General features: G+C 45.9%; 2 protein-coding genes across 3 annotated transcripts in view; one reads left to right on the top strand and one right to left on the bottom strand.

The window, feature by feature from the left end:
• Positions 1–8,421, bottom strand: part of rdh8a (retinol dehydrogenase 8a) — an 8,725-nt gene extending 304 nt beyond the window's left edge. For both annotated transcript variants that reach the window (XM_035397614.1, XM_035397613.1), the window contains exons 1-6: positions 8,080–8,421; positions 2,166–2,327; positions 1,663–1,842; positions 1,133–1,226; positions 420–603; positions 1–16 (exon numbers count right to left, since the gene is read on the bottom strand). The exon at positions 1–16 is cut by the window's left edge. In XM_035397614.1, coding sequence (XP_035253505.1) covers positions 1–16; positions 420–603; positions 1,133–1,226; positions 1,663–1,842; positions 2,166–2,327; positions 8,080–8,185 — 742 coding nt within the window. In that variant the 5' untranslated portion in view covers positions 8,186–8,421. The remainder of the gene's footprint in view (positions 17–419; positions 604–1,132; positions 1,227–1,662; positions 1,843–2,165; positions 2,328–8,079) is intronic.
• Positions 8,422–13,872: 5,451 nt separating this feature from the next.
• On the top strand, positions 13,873–21,101 carry LOC118216424 (mucin-5AC-like). The gene is made up of 3 exons (XM_035397567.1): positions 13,873–13,988; positions 17,796–20,399; positions 20,900–21,101. Exons 1-3 carry the CDS (start codon positions 13,946–13,948, stop codon positions 21,091–21,093), a joined length of 2,841 nt encoding a protein of 946 aa, XP_035253458.1. The 5' UTR covers positions 13,873–13,945; the 3' UTR covers positions 21,094–21,101.
• The last annotated feature ends 336 nt before the right edge of the window (positions 21,102–21,437 follow it).

Genomic DNA, 21,437 nt, shown 5'->3' with positions numbered 1-21,437 from the left:
TCACCTTCTTAGTGCACTGTGGAGAAGGGGGGGGGGGAGAGGGGAGGAGAGAGATCTCATTATAAAATGTAAAAATACAGACAGAACATCAATGAGGGAACAGTGTGGAGGAGTGGAGGTCAGACTGAATCAGTCCTGGGGGTGGGGGGGTGGGGGGGGGGAAGCAGGTCTGTAGAGGGACAGCAGGTCTGTAGAGGGGAGAGCAGGTCTGTAGAGGGGAGATCAGGTCTTATAGAGGGACAGCATGGAGACTGAAGGATGCTTAGGCTAGGAAGAGGAGGGTCTGGAGAGGGGATGAGGGAGGGGCCAGAGAGATAGAAGGGGAGGAGACAGAGGAAGGGAGGTAACCCTGGTGATGGGAGACAGGGGGAGCACAGGTAACCTTGGTGGCGGGGGAGAAGGGGAGGGCAGTTGCTGACCCTAGCGATGTCCTCTGGGGTCTGCCCCATGGCCTCGAAGATGTCGATGGAGGACGGCAGGTAGACATCTTTAAAATAGCGCACGGTGTCAGCGTCCACACCTGGATACTCCATCTTTGAAATGTCCTCCATCATCTTCACCTCAAACTCTGTGTGCACAGGACCAGGCTCGATCATAGAGACACTGAAAGGAAGAAAGAGAGATTATTCTTATTATTCCATAACAGTTACAGAAATCTGTTTCATGCATGTCGTATCTAGACACTTACAGCTGAATTTTCTGAATATTCTGAGTCCAAGTATTTACAATGAGAGATATCACAAATATCAGAACTGAACAAGCTAAACCTTTGTGGTATAATATACAGTACATACTTTAATTTCATCTATTGCGCGCAACCTGACTGAAGCTGAAATGAATGCAAGCGATTATCTGTTTACCCATGCGAGAGTGGACGGAGTGTGGCACAGTGGGTAAGGAACTGCGCTTGTAACCGAAAGGTCGCAGGTTCGATTCCCGGGTAAGGACACTGCCGTTGTACCCTTGAGCAAGGTACTTAACCTGCATTGCTTCAGTATATATCCAGCTGTATAAATGGATACAATGTAAACTGCTATGTAAAAAAGTTGTGTAAGTCGCTCTGGATAAGAGCGTCTGCTAAATGCCTGTAATGTAATGTAATGAGTTGAGTGGAGGAGAATTAGTGACTCACGTAACATTGAACTTGAGCAGCTGCACTGCCAGACTCTCACAGAAACCTTCCATGGCAAACTTAGAGGCAGTGTAGACATCATTAAACACCACACCTGCGGGAGAGACAGTGGGTCTCCCATCATGCACTGCTCTCAGCTGACTAATACACTGGGGTCTCAAAATTTTTTCGAAATCTTTACCCATCATGCACTGAGGTCCTGTTACCGTAATAATGAACCCATCAGACACTGAGATCTGCACTGCTTTACCCATCATGCACCGGGGTGTGCTATTACATTCCTGGCTTATCATGAACTGGGGTGTGTTGCTGTCATCTTTTCTAGACATCAGCCACCGAGGTGTGCCTTTAAAGACTTCCTTTACCCATCATGCTTAGGGGCACGTACCCTGCAGGCCCATCACGCTGCTATTTAGCCATCACGCTAAATCTTTACCCATCATGCTTAAGGGGACGTACCCTGCAGGCCCATCACGCTGCTATTTAGCCATCACGCTAAATCTTTACCCATCATGCTTAGGGGCACGTACCCTGCAGGCCCATCACGCTGCTCATGACGACGATGTGCCCCGCCCGCCGCTTCTTCATGTCCGGCATCACTTCCTTGATCATGCGCACTGCACCGAAGAAGTTTGTCTCGAACACCTTCTTCATGTCCTCCATGTTGATGCTCTCAACCGGACCCAGCAGTCCTATCCCTGCATTATTAACTTAGGGAGAGAGAGAGCACAAAGTACGCTTAATACAGGTTCCCCTGTTTTAACTTACACGTGGAACACAACACTAAACTAAACGGGGAGTCCAGGTGATCACAGAGAGCGTGACAGGGCAGGTGAAGGTGGGAGGGCAGGTCTACATGGTGTGACCTGTGTTGCTTGGTTATGCCTGAAAGATCGGTGTTCCTGCAGGCTGCAGTTACTATGTTCAGCCACCAGGTGTCAGTGTCATCCTGCAGCCCCGTCAGCTCTCTCCAGCAGATGAAACTTGTCATCGAACAGACGGGGGAAAGCTGGGCTGAATGGAGGGCACTCACTGAGCACGTCCACGCGGCGGTCCTTCACGCTGTTGACGCACTGTTTGACGGACTCGTCGCTGCACACGTCCAGCGTCTGCAGCGTCAGCGTCTTCCCGTAGGCGTCGCCAGCGGCCTCCAGCAGCTTGTCCTTCCTCTTCAGGTCTCGCATGGTAGCGACCACTGGAAAGACAGACCCAAAACTGAGACTTCCTGAAACTCACTGCTGCCTCCCAGTGGACAAAAGCAGGAATTTAGGTGTCAAGTTTGTGTGACATTTCAACAGAAACGGATTATGTTAACACCAGATGCATGTTAACCCAGGTATAAACTTTCATAGTAAAGTGTAGCTGGGTTGTCACCTGGACACCTAGATGGCATTTCAACAACTTTTCTATCGCACAAATGCTCACTAGGCTACTGACACACTCATACACTGAGACCCACTCCAGGGTAGTATGAGGTCATTGCATTACATTCAGCAGACGCTCTTATCCAGAGAGACTTACACAACATTTTACACTGCATCCATTTATACAGCTGGATATATGCTGAAGCAATGCAGGTTAAGTACACTTTCTCAACAGTACAACGGCAGTGCCCTACCCGGGAATTGAACCTGTGACCTTTGGGTTACAAGACCAGCTCCTTACCCATTATACTACACTGCCGCCCCAGACCGCTGTCATACTGCGTACTGTTTGATCAGGTGAGGCTCAGCATGTGTTCACAAGTAAACAGTCTGGAAGGCAAGTTGCCAAATTCAGTGTTGACAGTGCAGTCCATAAATATTTGGACAGTGACACACTTATTATTTTGTCCCTGTACTCCATCACACTGGATTTGAAATGAAACAATGAATATGAGGTTAAAATGCAAACTGTCAGCCATTTTAAGGGTATTTACATTCATATCCAGATATCCACTTAGAAATTACCTAATTACAGACTTTTAAACACCGTTCCCCCATTTTATGGTACCAAAAGTGATTGGACTAATCTAATATTACATTCAATCTGATATCACTAATCTAATATCACAATTACTGCACAAAACAATTAACACATAAAAAAACAAGTTTTTAGTCCCCATTTGAAAGTACATTTACGGCATTTGAATAAAGCAAACGTGGATAATGTTACTGCGCCCAGGGAAATGCCATTTCGTTCTCCCGAAAGTGCCAGGCGGTTTGAAAACAATTGCGTATATTATCTACTGGGAGTTTTAAATAGGAGCGGCAGTGGACTACCACGCAAAAAATGTGGGACTTAGAATGCGCTGGATGAAGCGCTAATGTGCCAGTGTGGCCGGTTAGCTGCGGTGCAGTTTGTAGCGGAGCAGTGCTTCGCTTCCCAGCCAGCTGTGCACCCCCGAATGCTACTACGGCGTGTGTGTGTGCAAAAAAAAAGAGAAACTTTTTCGGAAAAGTTAAGAGTGCTATGGTGCAGCGGTAATGGCCAGCTCTGCCACAGCTTGTAACACAGAACTTTTAACCCTGAAAATTTTAACCCTGAATTACTTCAGTGTTTATCCAGCTATAATTGATATAATTGATAAAAATGAAAACTAAGTTAGAGTGTAATGTAACGACACACACAAATACACTGTGACTGAGAAGTACTGACACAAACTGGCACACTGGGACACTCACACAGTGAGACCTACTGACACACGCTGAGACTGAGACCCAAGACAGAGACCGAGACTGACCTTTACACAGACTAATCTACTGACACACTGCCTACATCACACACCCACTGACATTCACTCACACACCATCTGCTGGCCTGTCCGGTACGCTTTTTGGCGGAGAAATAAAACGGGGTCTGTTCTGCTGTTCCACTGGTTGATGTCACTGAGCTCAGCAGAGGTCAGAGCACAGCAGCCTCTCCTCACAAAGGGAAAAATTGTAATAGCAACAAGCTGGCCAGTGAGAAGGGGATTACTGCATTGCCCGTGCATGAGTAATGGGAAACTACTACCCCCCCCCCCCCACCCCCCTCCTCCTTGGCATTTAGGGCACCCTGTTCTGGGCCCCACATTACCAACCCTTACCCATAATCCACTGTAATCCTGCCGCTGTACACAGTAAAACAGGTGCAGACAAGGGCTTTAGGGGGTGTTGGCTTTTGATGTGTCGCAGAGGGAAGAAAGCAGGTCCATTGTGTTCTGAAACGGCTTGGAACATTTCTTAAGCGTTTATGGCTTTGGGACAGGCCAACGACTTCACAGCTTCGGGACAGGCCACAGGGGGGGAGACTGCAGGACTCCATGGACGCCCCGCTCTCTTAAACCCATCTCACCTGCAGCCTTAATGACATCATTACCTTCCCCAAACTGGAACTCCGTTTTTCTTTCTGATTGGCTCAAGTGTAAGTTCTCCACTTGCCCCACCCTCACCTGTCTGCCCTCACCTGTGCACCTGCACTGACAGGAGTGAAAACAGGACAGCACAGTACAGTGTGACTGAAGGTGACCAGTACAGTACAGTACAGTGTGACTGAAGGTGACCAGTACAGTACAGTACAGTACAGTGTGACTGAAAGTGACCAGTACAGCACAGTACAGTGTGACTGAAGGTGACCAGTACAGTACAGTACAGTCTGACTGATGGTGACCAGTACAGTACAGTGTGACTGAAGGTGACCAGTACAGTACAGTACAGTCTGACTGAAGGTGACCAGTACAGTACAGTGTGACTGATGGTGACCAGTACAGTACAGTACAGTGTGACTGAAGGTGACCAGTACAGTACAGTACAGTGTGACTGATGGTGACCAGTACAGTACAGTCTGACTGATGGTGACCAGTACAGTACAGTGTGACTGGTGGTGACCAGTACAGTACAGTACAGTCTGACTGAAGGTGACCAGTACAGTACAGTACAGTGTGACTGATGGTGACCAGTACAGTACAGTACAGTGTGACTGAAGGTGACCAGTACAGTACAGTACAGTGTGACTGAAGGTGACCAGTACAGTACAGTACAGTGTGACTGATGGTGACCAGTACAGTACAGTACAGTCTGACTGATGGTGACCAGTACAGTACAGTACAGTGTGACTGATGGTGACCAGTACAGTACAGTACAGTGTGACTGATGGTGACCAGTACAGTACAGTACAGTACAGTGTGACTGATGGTGACCAGTACAGTACAGTACAGTCTGACTGATGGTGACCAGTACAGTACAGTACAGTGTGACTAATGGTGACCAGTACAGTACAGTACAGTGTGACTGATGGTGACCAGTACAGTACAGTACAGTACAGTGTGACTGAAGGTGACCAGTACAGTACAGTACAGTGTGACTGATGGTGACCAGTACAGTACAGTCTGACTGATGGTGACCAGTACAGTACAGTACAGTGTGACTGAAGGTGACCAGTACAGTACAGTGTGACTGAAGGTGACCAGTACAGTACAGTGTGACTGATGGTGACCAGTACAGTACAGTACAGTACAGTGTGACTGATGGTGACCAGTACAGTACAGTACAGTGTGACTGAAGGTGACCAGTACAGTACAGTCTGACTGATGGTGACCAGTACAGTACAGTACAGTGTGACTGAAGGTGACCAGTACAGTACAGTACAGTGTGACTGAAGGTGACCAGTACAGTACAGTCTGACTGATGGTGACCAGTACAGTACAGTACAGTGTGACTGAAGGTGACCAGTACAGTACAGTCTGACTGATGGTGACCAGTACAGTACAGTACAGTGTGACTGAAGGTGACCAGCTCGGGCGCCATATGGGGGCAGTTGGGGGTGGGGGGGTTTATTCTACGGGCCCTGGCTGACAGGGGCCCTCAAAATACTACATTAGACAAAAGGATTTTCTGGGGTGGTGGGGCCCAATGTGAGATCTTCACTTCATGGGCCTAAAGTTCCTGGTTTTGCCAATGGTGACCAGTACAGTACAGTGTCTATGAAGGTTGACCAGCACAGTACATTGTGACTAAAAGTGACCAGTATAGTACAGTCTATGTAAACTAGTTTGACCGAGCCTGGTTGATAAAAACCGTCCATGTTTTGTTGACAGCCCTGGCCTGGCCTGGCCTGACCTGTCAGAAAAGAACACCCAGTCACTGCAGTTCTGCAGTGGCAACGCGTGTTCCATTCTGCACAATCACGCACAGCACACAAAACTACATTTCCCTAGTAATCAATGACACATAAATGCTGCCGTCGTAAATACTCGCACAGGTGTTACAAGTTACAGTGTAGTGGTTAGTGAGAGCCGATAAATGTGATTTTCTTTTCACTCTCTTTTTTTTTCTTTAAAGACGGGTCAGCAGATAGTCCGCCCACACTTCATCCCCTGCTTTCCTCTGCTCAGGCAGGTAGAGAGCCAACAGGGCGACGGACCGAGAAGGGACCGCGGCTCCGAAGGTGTCATGGCGGGGATCGAACCCCCACCTGGGCGGAGAGAGACCCCTACATGGCCATAGCCGACCGCCCGACACACCCAACCCAAAAAGGTGGGGGGGGGGGTGAGTAAGTTAATATGAGGGTTCAGATCATGTTACAGTCACATTCTCAGTAGTGACCCCCTTGCATTGGGGGGACAAATGTACAGTATCACATAAATGTGTTTATAAATAAGAAGCCTTTCTGTCAACCATCAATGATCCTCAACCAATTGTGTGTGCATATATATATATATACATATATATATATATGTGTGTGTGTGTGCGTGTGTGTGCATGTGTGTGCCTGCCAGCATGCAAATGTTTGTGTATGTTTGAGTATGGGTGCATGCAAGTGATCATGTGTATGTGCGTGGTCTTATAGGTTGCAGGAAAGTACGTGTAGGCGCATTGTGGTTGATACCACGCCTAATCTTTATTAACCAAATAATGTCCATAAAATGGATTTATTGACCTTCCACTCAGGCTGGTGTATTTATAAACAATGACGTCACTCTAAAGGAATCATTAATACAACGGATGCATTGTGCCCTGTGTTGTGCTGCAGTAATACTTCACCATCATAATCGTGTAATTACGTAAGCCGTTCTGCAATGGGAGTTAGCTGACCTATCTCAAGTTGGCAAATGCCTCACGAATAACACGGCACCGATTTATTTCTGAAAGGAAAAACGGTTTCATCACCGAAAATTTCTGACACGCTCCAATTCCTCGGTCCCTGAAGTATTTCAAGCAACTTGTTTATGAGCTGTGTGCAACAGGCCAAAGTTCAACAAGTGTTATCGAGAGCGAGCGGGTTCATTATGAAGTAACCGGCCATCTCAGCGGTGAAGATAGTATTTTTCGCGATTATTAATTATAAGACCACTTACCCCGAACATATAAAATATCAATATTGGCATTGCACAAGGGGAAGGTGTGCGTATAGGAGGGTGGAAGACGCGCTTACAGACGTCATTCCAACTTTACTGCAGCGCAGTGCTACGGTGAACCCGGCTTGTACAGTTCACAAACTTTGTCCCTCTCTCAACACTCGCTCCAATGTGCTAACTATGCGCGCATTAGACACGGCTCTAAACCGGGCAGCGATCTACAATGCGCAGCGATAAAGGGAGCTTTGTAATGGAGAAGTGACTTGAAAGAGGGCTGGCAGTCTTGTATAATCCCCGGTTGGCAAGCGGCGGCCTCGCGGAGCCGTACCCTGGAGACTGCGCTTTCACATGATAATAGCACCGAGTCTCTCACGGGGGGAGAGAGGTCGACGATTTACAAGTAAAGACAGATTGGACACATTTGGAAAACAGTAGTACCATAAACGAATTTAAAGAAGAAAAAAAAACTACTTTTAAATAGACGGGGAAGGCGCAGGTACTTCCGCCTGTGAAAACGGAAAATATCGGTTTAAAGGTTTTCGAGTCCATATAAACTTATTTTACGACGTTTTAAGACGCCAAAGTAGCTGTAGCATGTTGTTTTAGAAAATGATAAAGAAAGGTTGTTTACCATAATATCGCTTCTTTTCATCCTTGGCCAGCATAACAGCGATCCGTAAACCAATCCCGGAGGAGCAACCGGTGATCAGCACAACTTTCTGTCCTTGGCTCGCCATGGCTCGTCTGGCCGAGTCCGTCTCAGCTGCAGTGTTGTGACCAGGGGAGTCTGACCACCGGGGCTTTAAAACTAAAGAGGATCATGCACCGAAGCGGCCATGTGAGCAAGTAATACAGTCACATGTTGGAGAGAATCAGCCCAATTATTGCAGAAACACCGCCGCTCCGTGCGCGCTCTGTGCGTAACTGCGAACCCGTGCACTCCACTGACTTGAGCGATTGCTGTGTTTTTCCCCCCACTTGTTTCTGTCTTTTCTTTTTTGCTGAACAGCACCATCTATTTGGAACATACGAAAACTTGCAGTGTAGCTCTGCTAGGGTTTTAAAACAATGGTGAGTTACTGGTACTAACAAAAAAAAAATCTTTCCTATTCCAGCACGTGCGAATCTTGTCGTGGCATCACTATAGGATCCACCCATGCAGACTATCTCCAGATACATGTCCACGAATCTTGTAATTTACCTTTTGCCAAACGTGGCTTTATGTCCTTTAAAGTTGATATGCACGAATGCGGGAAATTGGAAAACTCAATTCAACCAATTACATCCTTTACAAATTGTAAAGTGTAACTCGGCATGTGACTGCAGAGTGAATATAGTCAGGTAAAACATGAGGTCCGCTTGTTTTATGTTAACAAATCCTTAATATGAGTTTATTGCCCTCTCGATTACCATTGCAGGGTATTGTGCTATTGTGCTATTCGAATTGGACTCGTATCATCAGAGGATTTCTGTAATTACCTGTGCTTGCGTGAAGCTTACTCCAGTAATCGCAAATAAGGTTCTAATTCTCAGTGGAGTTTCTCGAACGAGGTTCGAAAATAAAACCGCATTATATATTACATTTTAAAAACACGATTTCACGAACTATTATGCATTGGCTGCCATGGATTACTGCTTCATAGGTTAATGCAATAGTATGGATTATACATGCTGCTGCCACATAATTCACTTGTGGGAATAACAGTTCGAGTTTGCTTTAACGGCAGAGGGCGTTACTTTCCAGTGTTTATAACTATAGGCTGCTGTGCTGTACGAATACACAACAAATGGTAGATTATAGGCTAGATCTCGCGATTCCCAACAAACATTTTTTTGTTTATCGGATTGATCTTATGCTCGAAATTAGAAATCTAGGTAAAATTATTCAAAGAAAAAAATATTTATAATAAATAAATTACACACGTTACAATTATTGACATCCCTATAAATTCTTATGAAAATAATCTAAATAATGTATATTCCCGTTTATATTTTGCATTTTAAGCGCACGCGAATCTTGAGAAACTCTTGAGCGGTCATGCACAACTTCCTGCTTCACTGGGGAATAAATACGAGGTGATACGCGGGCCACATTCCCTCAGTCATCCATCAGTTCGGAGAAGATCTGAGAATATACAAGTGAAATGAGACGAAAGGTTGTTGAACTTCACAAAACAGGAAATGGCTATAAAAATGGCAGAACATCTAAAAATACCCCATCTCCACTGTTGGGGCGATAATTAAGTAGTTTCAAACAACTAGAGCTGTGATGAACCTACCTGGATAAGGACGCAAGTGTGTCTTGCCCCCAAGCACAGGGAGGAGGGTGATTTGTGAGGCAAAAGTTTCTCTGGGGGTCACAGTTGGAGAATTGCAGAAGTTGGTCGCATCCTGGGGTCAACAAGTCAACCAATAGTACAACTGGACATCACCTCCATGGCAACAAGCCACATTTTCAAGGCTTGCCAGAAGAAAGCCTCTGCTGTGATCAAACCACAAACACAAGTGCCTGGAGTTTGCTAACTGCAGTGTTGGGGAAGCTACTTTGAAAGCATAGCTTTGCAAGCTACCAATTACTTCACACTGGAAGAAGTTGAACTACAGCAAAGCTACCCTAGGGAGAAATCTAGTTTGCTTATCTAAACTTTGCTAAATTGGTTAGCAAAGTCAATGTTAATACACTCACCTTTATAAGTGTTCTTAGATTTGTGTTTGACGTCTTTGCAGTAGAGAATGTATTTACTCTCGGCTTGCATAGCTCACAAGTGAAAACGTAGGTTTTGACCGTGGAGCTAGTCAGTGTCATGTATTTGCTTAAGTATGGCCATGGTGATTCTTCCTCAGGCTGAGATTTGGGAGGTTTATCCATGATGACGCTGTCGCTGTGTGAGCACTGAGCAACGCCCGCCCTTTTGCACATGCACTACACAAAGGTCAAGTGTGTGGTGGTAGCTGCCTGACAAGGCAGGCCTTCGCAGCGGTCAAAGGTGGTTCAATTACAGTAGAGAAGCAACGGTAAAATAAAAATAAAAAATCATTCCTTTCCTTTTATGGCCCAAAATTGTTTGTAGTTTCAGTAGTTAACTACGCAAGAAATGGCAAAAAGTAATTTAACTACTTGAATCACTATGCAAATATGAATGTAGTTGAACTACCAGCAAGCTACTGCAAAATGCAGCTAAACTACTAGTTTAATTACATGTAGTTCGCTACTCCCCAACACTGGCTAACTGTCACTAAAACTTTGACTGGAACCCGGGTTCTGTGGTTTGATGAGACAAAAAATACATCTTTTTGGCAGCAAATGTCAAGTGTTTGACGTGAAGAGGTGTGGTCATGCAGAAAAGAACCTCCAATCTCTGATAAAACTGTGAACTGCGGTGGTGGATCTGTGATGTGATGGGGCTGTTCGCTTCCAAAGGCCCTGGGAACCTTGTTAGGATGCATGACCTAAGATCTTGGACTCCATGAAATACCAGAGTTTAGATCTAAAACAAAATCTAAAAACAAAATCTTAAAACTGGGCTGCGATTAGATCTTTCGTGCAGGGGTGCCAATAATTCTGACGCACATCTTTTTCAGAGTAAAATTATTTTGCTTTGAAGATTCCCCCCCCCCCCCCCGAGTAATGGTATCACAAAACTGTTTAGGCTTCTCATTCCACTGACCATAGAAAACATTTGATGAACAATAAAGTGAACATTATCCAGCATTTCTGCTCATGTTAATTGAGCATGGGGGGGGGGGGGGGGGTACTGTATATACCTTGTCAAAGTTCACAGTAGTTTCTCATCCTAACACGAAAAATGTTTGTTTAGTCTTAGTTCATTTCTGCCAGACGTGTTACGCATTTAAAAGTATCGCTGCTCCACTTGTATGCAGTGCAGACCTGGGTCAAATACGTATTTGTTTTGGATTCAAATACTTCTCTGTGCTCTTTTGATCTTGCCTGGTGTAATTGAGCCTGCCAATATGACCATAAGGTGGGGCTTGCACTTTTTGAGAATATTTCATTGGTTCCAATTCACCAGGCAAGTATTTGAATCCAAAACAAATACGTATTTGACCCGGGTCTGATGCAGTGGGATGCTCGATCAGCACTGGAGCATGGAGTTAATTGTCAGCAACATAAAAAGAGTAAAGATTTACTTTTGGTTACCTTGGAATATTTATAGTCTCTCTGATTCAACCAACCACATTCTAAAACCTGTTGGTACAGCAGGAACACACGGATACTGAATGTGGCGTCTGTTTATTTAAGGCTGCTTGTTGGCGAATAAAACCCGTTCTTCCAACTTTCAATTCAATGAATTTCTTGGTCATTGGTGGTGAGCAGCACAGCCCTTAAAAAGACCCAGTCCAATGTAAAGTACCCGTGTGCCTCATTGTGTTGTGTTCACAGAAGGGCTCTTGAAAATAGAACAAAAAAAGAGGACTGGATTTGCATGGCTGAGATAGTGGCACCCCCCCGCAGATTGGTGAGCGCATTGCACCATTGCAGTGACAAGACGGCTTGTACTTGTTGGTTCCATCTTCCTGCGTTTTACATTTTGCCGATGATCGTATGCAAACCAGCTCAGAATGCACACGTGACGGAATGCCCGTGAAACGTGCGCGAACGCGTGCGCTTTTTTGCGAAAGGAGGGACTTTGCGTTTGAGGAACTCCCACATCGTTGGCCACGGCGTCCGTCCACGTTTTGCAACCGGTCTGCGACCGTTGGTGCCGCTGAAAAGACACCTTTGTTCCATGTTCACATTGGCATGCACAGAAGCTGCTGGGAGTTGTTTTCTGTGGGGGGGGGGGGGGGGGGGGGGGGGGGTGGGGGGTTGTGCTTAAACCCCCCCCACTGAGACCCTGGCACAGCCATGCATGCCCCGTATTTTCCGGGGGCGTCCGATAGCTGCAGTGCCTCAGGGCGCCGCTAGCCCACGGCTGTTGTGTTGGCCGTTCGTTGTGTTGGTTCTCAGCTCTCTGGAGGGGAGTGTTCCGTTTTGACAAAGGGTTGTAGCCCGGTCATGTCGGCTTGGTGGAGGCTCCTGCGGACTGGAGCCAAATTAAGCGTGGCTTTGTGATGACTGAATCTTCTCAAAGGACACCTTAGGAAGCTGTAATGAACTCCTGTTCCTTGGAGATCTGCTGTCCTGTAGGTTAACACTCCAACCCCAACCAAGCACACCTCATTCAACAGCTAGAGATCTACTGTCCTGCAGGTTTTCACTCAAACCCTAACAAGGCACACCTCGTTCAACAGCTAGAGATCTACCGTCCTGTAAGTTTGCCCTACAACCCTAAGAAAGCACGCCTCATTCAACAACTAGAGATCTTGTTGAGCTGCTAATTCGCACGGAGTGTGTGTCAGAATTAGGGTTGAAATGAAAACCTACAGGACAGTAGATCTCCAGGAAAAGGGTTGGGCTGCCCCGCTCTAATGTAAAAGTAATGTGTTACTGCACAGGTGTGTTAATATGCATTTGTGTTCTAGTGTTGGGATAGTGAAAGGGGAAATTTGTATTTTTGCATATTTTGTATTTCTGTTTTTACAACAGACTAATCACTACTGTTTTTTTTAATGGTCATATTAAATTACTCTAGAGGGCTACAGTAATTAACATCACCTTTGAAGTACACCTGCCTTTTATGACAAATATATGAAAGTACAGCTAATGGATGTGCAGGTATCTGAATAGTTTATTCACGTTGATAAGATTAGGCAGCTCTTGGCATTCTTCCCTGTTTGCTCTTAAATAACGAAGCACTTCCTTATTACCTGTTCCTGCACTCTGCAGACCCTCAAGGGAAAATTGAGGGACTTCACCAACACAATCCCCACTGATTAACCGGGTTATAAAACATTCACAGCTTTCCACAGCTCTCTACCAATCATCACACTCACCTTTACAACACTGGTCTTTCCCAGCGACCTGTCCACTTACACCAGGCACTCACCATTATGAATTATATCACGAGTGTAAAATAAGCTGAAACAATTGGCATTTAGCCCAATGCACGGTTAAGATGCCATTAATATTTAAAGCGTGGGACACTTTTGGAGGAAAGGGTAGCCTTAAAAAGGGAGAGAATATTGTGTATATCCCTCTCAATCTGACGAGGCGAAGTGGATGCTTGGAGACCCTGACTTCACTGTGGGGGTCTGAGAAGGCTTTCAGCAACACTGACAGACCATCTGAGTAACTAATCCCCGTCTTCAATCAAAACTGCGTCAATCTGCTTTTAATTGTACACCAATTAAAGAACAAAAAAATGTCGTGTTTTTTTTTTTTTTTTTGGGAGGAGTTTGTGGTGTTCCTCGGGATGAGGAGTAAGCTGTAGATTGCGGGGGGCGGTGCTTGTGCCAGGGACCTGCGTGGGGAATACGAGGAAGTGATATTTGTTTATATGTAGTCGTGAAATGTTAACCAGGCTGTATTATTCCCCCTCATTGACCCTTGATAGAAGGGCCAGCTGTGAAGTGTGTTCATAACGGCTCTTCCCAAAATGGATACCGGGCTGCTTTTCCTAGCTTTGCTCCTCAGAGAAGGTAAGCAAGCCACTGGTTTACACACACACACACACACACACACAAAAAACTGTTTTTCTGAACGTTCTTTTCTGCGGAACATTCTGGATAACTGACGCAGAGCAGTGTTTGATCTAAATGTGTGGAGGTCAAAGCTGAGCCGGGCGGACTGTAATGAGAATGGAGAGGGAGTCAGGACGGAGTGTAACTCAGTGGGTAAGGAACTGGGCTTGTAACCGAAAGGTTGTAGGTTCGATTCCCGGGTAGGACACTGCTGTTGTACCCTTGAGCAAGGTACTTAACCGAAATTGCTTCAGTGTATATCCAGCTGTATAAATGGATACAATGTAAAAATGTTATGTAAAAGTTATGTAAGTCGCTCTGGATAAGAGCGTCTGCTAAATGCCTGTAATGTAATGAGTCAAGGACTCCTTAATTTCTGGCATTTTAAAAAAAGAAAATGACAATCCAGAAATGCAAGCTTATTTTCTTTTTTTTTTTAAGTACATGTCATGGACTATAATAGTATGATAATGTGTTTGTATGTGTTTGTAATATACTGATGAGAACAGACCATTCAGCCCATGTAAGCTCCTCTTCTACCCAGGCTATAGAGGAGCTTACATGGGCTGAATGGTCTGTTCTCATCAGTATATTACAAAGTGCTTTTATTTGTATAGCTGCTTTTAACAAAGGAGCTTTACAGAGAACCGGCCCCCCAAAGGGTAAGCCTAGGGCGACAGTGGCAAGGAAAAACTCCCTGACTGATAACAGGAAGAAACCTTGAGCAGAACCGGACTCAGAGGGGGAACCCATCTGCTGCGAGCAGGCACCGGTTTGTTATGGAAATGGCTTACATGAAAATAAAGATAAATTATAATACATAAACTGCCAATCCATATTAATTAAGTCCAAGCAAAGACGACTCTGGTCACGTAGAGAGATGGGCAGGAGCACCAATGGGTGGCAGGGTCAGACAGGGGGACAGTCTTGGTGCTACAGCTGAATCAACAGTGGCAGGAGGCGGGGGTGCCCAGCTGGTCTAGCTGGTCTAGGGCTGGAGCTCCGGAAGACGAAAAAAAAAAAATTATTGTTAGGGGGTTCAAATGGTAGATTAGCAAGATTAGAGTAGAAGAGACAGAGGTGCCTGCGTGCGATAAGGAAAACCCCGGCAGAATAAGGCTATGGCAGCATAGCTAAGGGAAACAGAGGCAGGGGCCAACGCAGCCATGAGGGCAGGCTTGAGACAGTCATCACCGGACCATGACCGGTTCAGCTTAACACAGCACTACCAATGATGATCCAGTGACAGCACGAACCGCTCAGTCCACCAGAGACTCTATAGCTATGCCCGCCACCCACTCCTGCCCCTCAAATATAGGAGAGACTAAAAAGATAAGTTTCGAGCCTAGCTTTAAATGATGTGATAGTGTCTGCGCCCCGAACATGGGCAGGCAACTTGTTCCACAGGAGGGGAGCACGATAGGAGAAGGCTCTACCACCTATGGTACTTTTAGCTATTCTAAGAATAACAAGGAGGCCTGCACCCTGCGAATGGAGCATTCGTGAGGGAATATAAGGAAGAAGTAAATCATTTAAGTACAAAGGGGCAAGCCCATGTAAGGCTTTAAAGGTAAGAAGTAGTATCCTATAGTCTATTTGGAATTTAACTGGCAACCAGTGAAGCGATGCTAACACTGGGCTGATGTGCTCGAATCTCCTTGTTCTAGTGAGAATACGAGCTGTTGCATTTTGAATTAGCTGGAGCCCTTTCAGAGAGGAATTTGCACATCCAGACAAAAGAGCATTGCAGTAATCTAATCTTTAAGTAACAAAAGCATAAACTAGCTTTTCTGCATCATGTAAGGACAGTATTTTCCAAATTTTAGAGATATTTCTCAAGTGATGAAAAGCAAGCCTAGAGATGTTTTTAATATGTATATCAAATGCAAGATCTCAATCAAAGGTAACACCAAGATCTTTGATTACAGCACTTGAAGTAATGGAGATTCCATCAATGTTAAGCATATAGTCAGATAGTTTGCATCTCAGGAACTTGGGCCCCGCTACCATTATCTCGGTCTTATTGGAGTTTAGCAAGAGAGAATTTTGGGTCATCTATTCCTTTATGTCTATAAGACAGGCTTTGATCTTTGACAGCTGGACAACTTCATCAGGCTAAACTGATAGATACAACTGGGTGTTATCTGCATAGCAGTGGAAATTAATGCCATGTTTGTGAATAACTTGTCCCAGGGGCAGCATATAAAGAGAGAGGAGCAAAGGCCCAAGCACAGATCCTTGTGGTACTCCATATCTAACCCTGGATTGATAAGAGGAATCATTATTAAAATGCACAAAAAATTGATATCGGTCTGATAGGTATGATCTGAACCAGGAGAGTGCCTGTCCACGGAGGCCTACAAGATTTTCAAGTCTATCCAGAAGGATGAGGTGATCAGCTGTGTCAAATGCTGAAACGTCCTGCTGATGTTCTCGCAGTTCGCTGGCCCCTTCCTGTAGGGCGCTCGCGAGCGACGGCTCTGTGCCAGGAAAACCGGTCAAACCCGGCGTTAAAGGGTGCGGGACCGGCGGCGAAGCGGTCTGTCTTTCAGCGTCGCCGAATTAAAGGACTGCGTGTCGGACTGCTTTATTGGACTGCTTTATTGGAGGAACGAAAAAAAAACGTCTGTTCTCTGGTCAAATTTTAAAAACGCAGTTATTTTATTAGCCCAAACATTTAGGAAAGTTGCGGAAGGAGGAGGATATTGCGTTTACGGCGTTGGGGTAATTTTATTTTTGAAGTCCGCAAAGCCTGATGGCGTCGCTATGGCCTATCTAGTGTCAAGGGAAACTCTCACTCACTGTCTCTCTGCAGGTGTGTGTGTGTGTGTGTGTGTGTGTCTGAAACTTGGTGCTGACTTCTAAGAAAATTGCATCAAAGAGGTGGAAAAATAAGACCCCAATCCAAAGAGTAGTGGCCAAGTTCGGGTGGAGAAAACATTCGTAGAAAACGCATTTTTCGAATGTTGCCGAATATGGTATTCGTATTTGACACCATCCGTACCCTGCGTGCAGTAACATGGATACTCAAAATCTGAACAATCAGTGCTTGTGATTGGCCAGACTGTATTCACACCTGACTCCCAGGTGAAGGGAGGGTGGAAAACCAGCAGTTCTTGGACTTCAGGGACCGTGATTTGAGTAACATGGCTAAAAAAGGTCATATGTGTGTAAGGGCATCTAAGATCACGTGTAAAGGCCTCTATGAGGTCATGTGTGTGTTAAGGCCTCTATGAGGTCATATGTGTGTTAAGGCCTCTATGAGGTCATATGTGTGTAAGGGCTTCTATGAGGTCATATGTGTCTAAGGGCCTCTATGAGGTCATGTGTGTGTTAAGGCCTCTATGAGGTCATGTGTGTGTAAGGGCCTCTATGAGGTCATGTGTGTGTTAAGGCCTCTATGAGGTCATATGTGTGTTAAGGCCTCTATGAGGTTATATGTGTGTAAGGGCTTCTATGAGGTCATTACATTGCATTACATTCATTTGGCAGACGCTTTTATCCAAAGCGACGTACAAAAGTGCATTTTCATGATCGTAGACAACTGCTGAACACGGGTTCAGTAAGGTCATATGTGTGTAAGGGCCTCTATGAGGTCATATGTGTGTAAGGGCCTATGTTAATGCCTCTACGTAAGAGTCTGTGGAGCCGTCTTTGTGAAATCTGATTTCCCGGTGTGCTTGCGTTCAGAATTTCCTGTCAGTGGCATGTGCGTACTGTTCTCTCTTTACCACTGTATCGCTTTTTTTCTTGTTGTTTCCACAGTTTCAGTTTCAGATCACACAACCACTACAATCACAACTACCCTAACCACCCCTACCCCTGATCATTCAACCAATGCTATCACAACTACCCTAACCACCTCTACCCCAGATCACACAACCTTTGCCATCGCAAGTATTTTAACCACCCCTACCCCAGATCTTACAATCACCCCTACCCCAGATCATACAGCCACTTCTATCACAACTACCCTAACCACCCCTATCCCAGATCACACAACCTTTGCCATCACAAGTATTTTAACCACCCCTACTCCAGATCTTACAATCACCCCTACCCCTGATCATTCAACCAATGCTATCACAACTACCCTAACCACCTCTACCCCAGATTGCACAACCTTTGCCATCGCAAGTATTTTAACCACCCCTACCCCAGATCTTACAATCACCCCTACCCCAGATCATACAGCCACTTCTATCACAACTACCCTAACCACCCCTATCCCAGATCACACAACCTTTGCCATCACAAGTATTTTAACCACCCCTACTCCAGATCTTACAATCACCCCTACCCCTGATCATTCAACCAATGCTATCACATCTACCCTAACCACCTCTACCCCAGATCACACAACCTTTGCCATCACAAGTATTTTAACCACCCCTACTCCAGATCTTACAATCACCCCTACCCCAGATCATTCAACCAATGCTATCACAACTAACCTAACCACCCCTACCCCTGACCACACAACCTTTGCCATCACAACTATTTTAACCACCCCTACCCCAAGTACCCAAACCACCACTGTCACAACTACCCTAACCATCCCTATCCCAACTAACCAAACCACCACTGTCACAACTAACCAAACCACCACTGTCCCAACTAACCAAATCACCACTGTCCCAACTAACCTAACCACCCCTATCCCAACTAACCAAGCCACCACTGTCCCAACTATCCAAGACACCACTGTCCCAACTAACCAAACCATCCCTATCCCAACTAACCAAGCCACCACTGTCCCAACTAACCAAACCACCACTGTCCCAACTAACCAAACCACCACTATCCCAACTAACCAAACCACCACTGTCCCAACTAACCAAACCACCACTGTCCCAACTATCCGAGACACCACTGTCCCAACTAACCAAACCATCCCTATCCCAACTAACCAAGCCACCACTGTCCCAACTAACCAAACCACCACTGTCCCAACTAACCAAACCACCACTATCCCAACTAACCAAACCACCACTGTCCCAACTAACCAAACCACCACTGTCCCAACTAACCAAACCACCACTGTCCCAACTAGTCAAACCACATCTATCCCAACTAACCTAACCAGCCCTATCCCAACTAACCTAAACACCCCTATCCCAACTAACCAAGCCACCACTGTCCCAACTAACCAAGCCACCACTGTCCCAACTAACCTAACCACCCCTATCCCAACTAACCAAACCACCACTGTCCCAACTAACCAAACCGCCCCTATCCCAACTAACCTAACCACCCCTATCCCAACTAACCAAACCACCACTGTCACAACTAACCAAACCACCACTGTCCCAACTAACCTAACCACCCCTATCCCAACTAACCAAGCCACCACTGTCCCAACTATCCAAGACACCACTGTCCCAACTAACCAAACCATCCCTATCCCAACTAACCAAGCCACCACTGTCCCAACTAACCAAACCACCACTGTCCCAACTAACCAAACCACCACTATCCCAACTAACCAAACCACCACTGTCCCAACTAACCAAACCACCACTGTCCCAACTAACCAAGACACCACTGTCCCAACTAACCAAGCCACCACTGTCCCAACTATCCGAGACACCACTGTCCCAACTAACCAAACCATCCCTATCCCAACTAACCAAGCCACCACTGTCCCAACTAACCAAACCACCACTGTCCCAACTAACCAAACCACCACTATCCCAACTAACCTAACCACCACTGTCCCAACTAACCAAACCACCACTGTCCCAACTAACCAAACCACCACTGTCCCAACTAGTCAAACCACATCTATCCCAACTAACCTAACCAGCCCTATCCCAACTAACCTAAACACCCCTATCCCAACTAACCAAGCCACCACTGTCCCAACTAACCAAGCCACCACTGTCCCAACTAACCTAACCACCCCTATCCCAACTAACCAAACCACCACTGTCCCAACTAACCAAACCGCCCCTATCCCAACTAACCTAACCACCCCTATCCCAACTAACCAAGCCACCACTGTCCCAACTAACCAAACCACCCCTATCCCAACTAACCAAACCACCCCTATCCCAACTAACCAAGCCACCACTGTCCCAACTACCCGACCCACCACTAAACCAGGTACACTGACCACCACACAACCAGGCAGTTTAACCCACAGTAACCCTGCAGGCACAAGCACAACTGTAAAACAGACCACGACAACCAAACACAAGCCGAACTCCACCCTCATCCCAGGTAACCCCAGCACGCCTGCCCCCCCTGCATCACCAGCTTCCCCTTCCTTTCCTTCAACGCGCCCCCCCCTGGTCTGTATCCATGGGCAGAACGTGAATGGAGTGTGCCTCTGTCCGGACGAATGGACTGGGAAGTTCTGCCAAATACGTGAGCTCACATCTCATTGCACGCATGCGTACATGCATGCCCTCACGCTCAATTACCTCGCATGCGTACTTGCATGCCCTCATGCACACGTACATGCATGCCCTCACACTCAATTATCATGCACACGTACATGCATGCACTCACACTCAGTTATCACGCACACGTACATGCATACCGTCATGCTCACAGACTCAATTATGAACACGCCTTTGAACACACGTGTGCATGTGCTTACACTGACCCGCATACATGCATGTGCACATATGTGCACACACGTGTTTGCATGCATGCTCACACATACTCATTTGGATATACACACGTACGCATGCACACACACACACACACACACACATACGCAAAGAAACATAACATACAGACATGGAGAATTACATATAAAGGGTGGAGGAAAAGACCAACAATAAGAGGATAACTGTACCTTACAATGTTTAATTTCTGAATTTTGCTAAAATGTTAATATGCATTTTCTTGTTTTCTCAAAGCAAATTTCTGCAATGGAACCGATGTCGATGGTTTCACTTTCAACAAGACTGTCATTGGACGGTTTAGCTACTCGCGTGAGCACTGTATGAGAACAGCCAATGGTAATGTCATATTTAAAAACTGTGTCTTTTTATTGGTCTGCTGCTCAAGAACACGGCAGAGGGAAGGAAAGAACAGAGAAGGGTTACCATAAAGCAATGTTGCCTCCAGACCTGGGTCAAATACGTATTTGTTTTGGCTTCAGATACTTTTCTGTGCCGTGTTGATCTTGCCTGGTGCAACTGAGCCTGTCAGTATGACCAGAAGGCGTGGCTTTGAACTTTTTGAGAGTATGTCATAGGTTCCAATACACAAGACAAGATCAGTAATGTCTAGAAAAGTATTTGAAGCCAAAGCAAATATGTATTTGACCCCGGTCTGGTTACCACCAATGTGCGGCAGAGCAGTGTAGTGTTGATGCTGGTCCATTATAGATCAGCTAGTCTCTGATCTTCACCATATCCCAGAGTGGTTTAGGACCTCATTGAAGGTGCTGGT

Source organism: Anguilla anguilla, chromosome 17 (genome assembly GCF_013347855.1).
Source record: "Anguilla anguilla isolate fAngAng1 chromosome 17, fAngAng1.pri, whole genome shotgun sequence".
Classification (NCBI taxonomy): Eukaryota; Metazoa; Chordata; class Actinopteri; order Anguilliformes; family Anguillidae; genus Anguilla; species Anguilla anguilla.
Note: the sequence above shows the minus strand (reverse complement) of the source record. Positions and strands in the feature narration are given on the sequence as shown.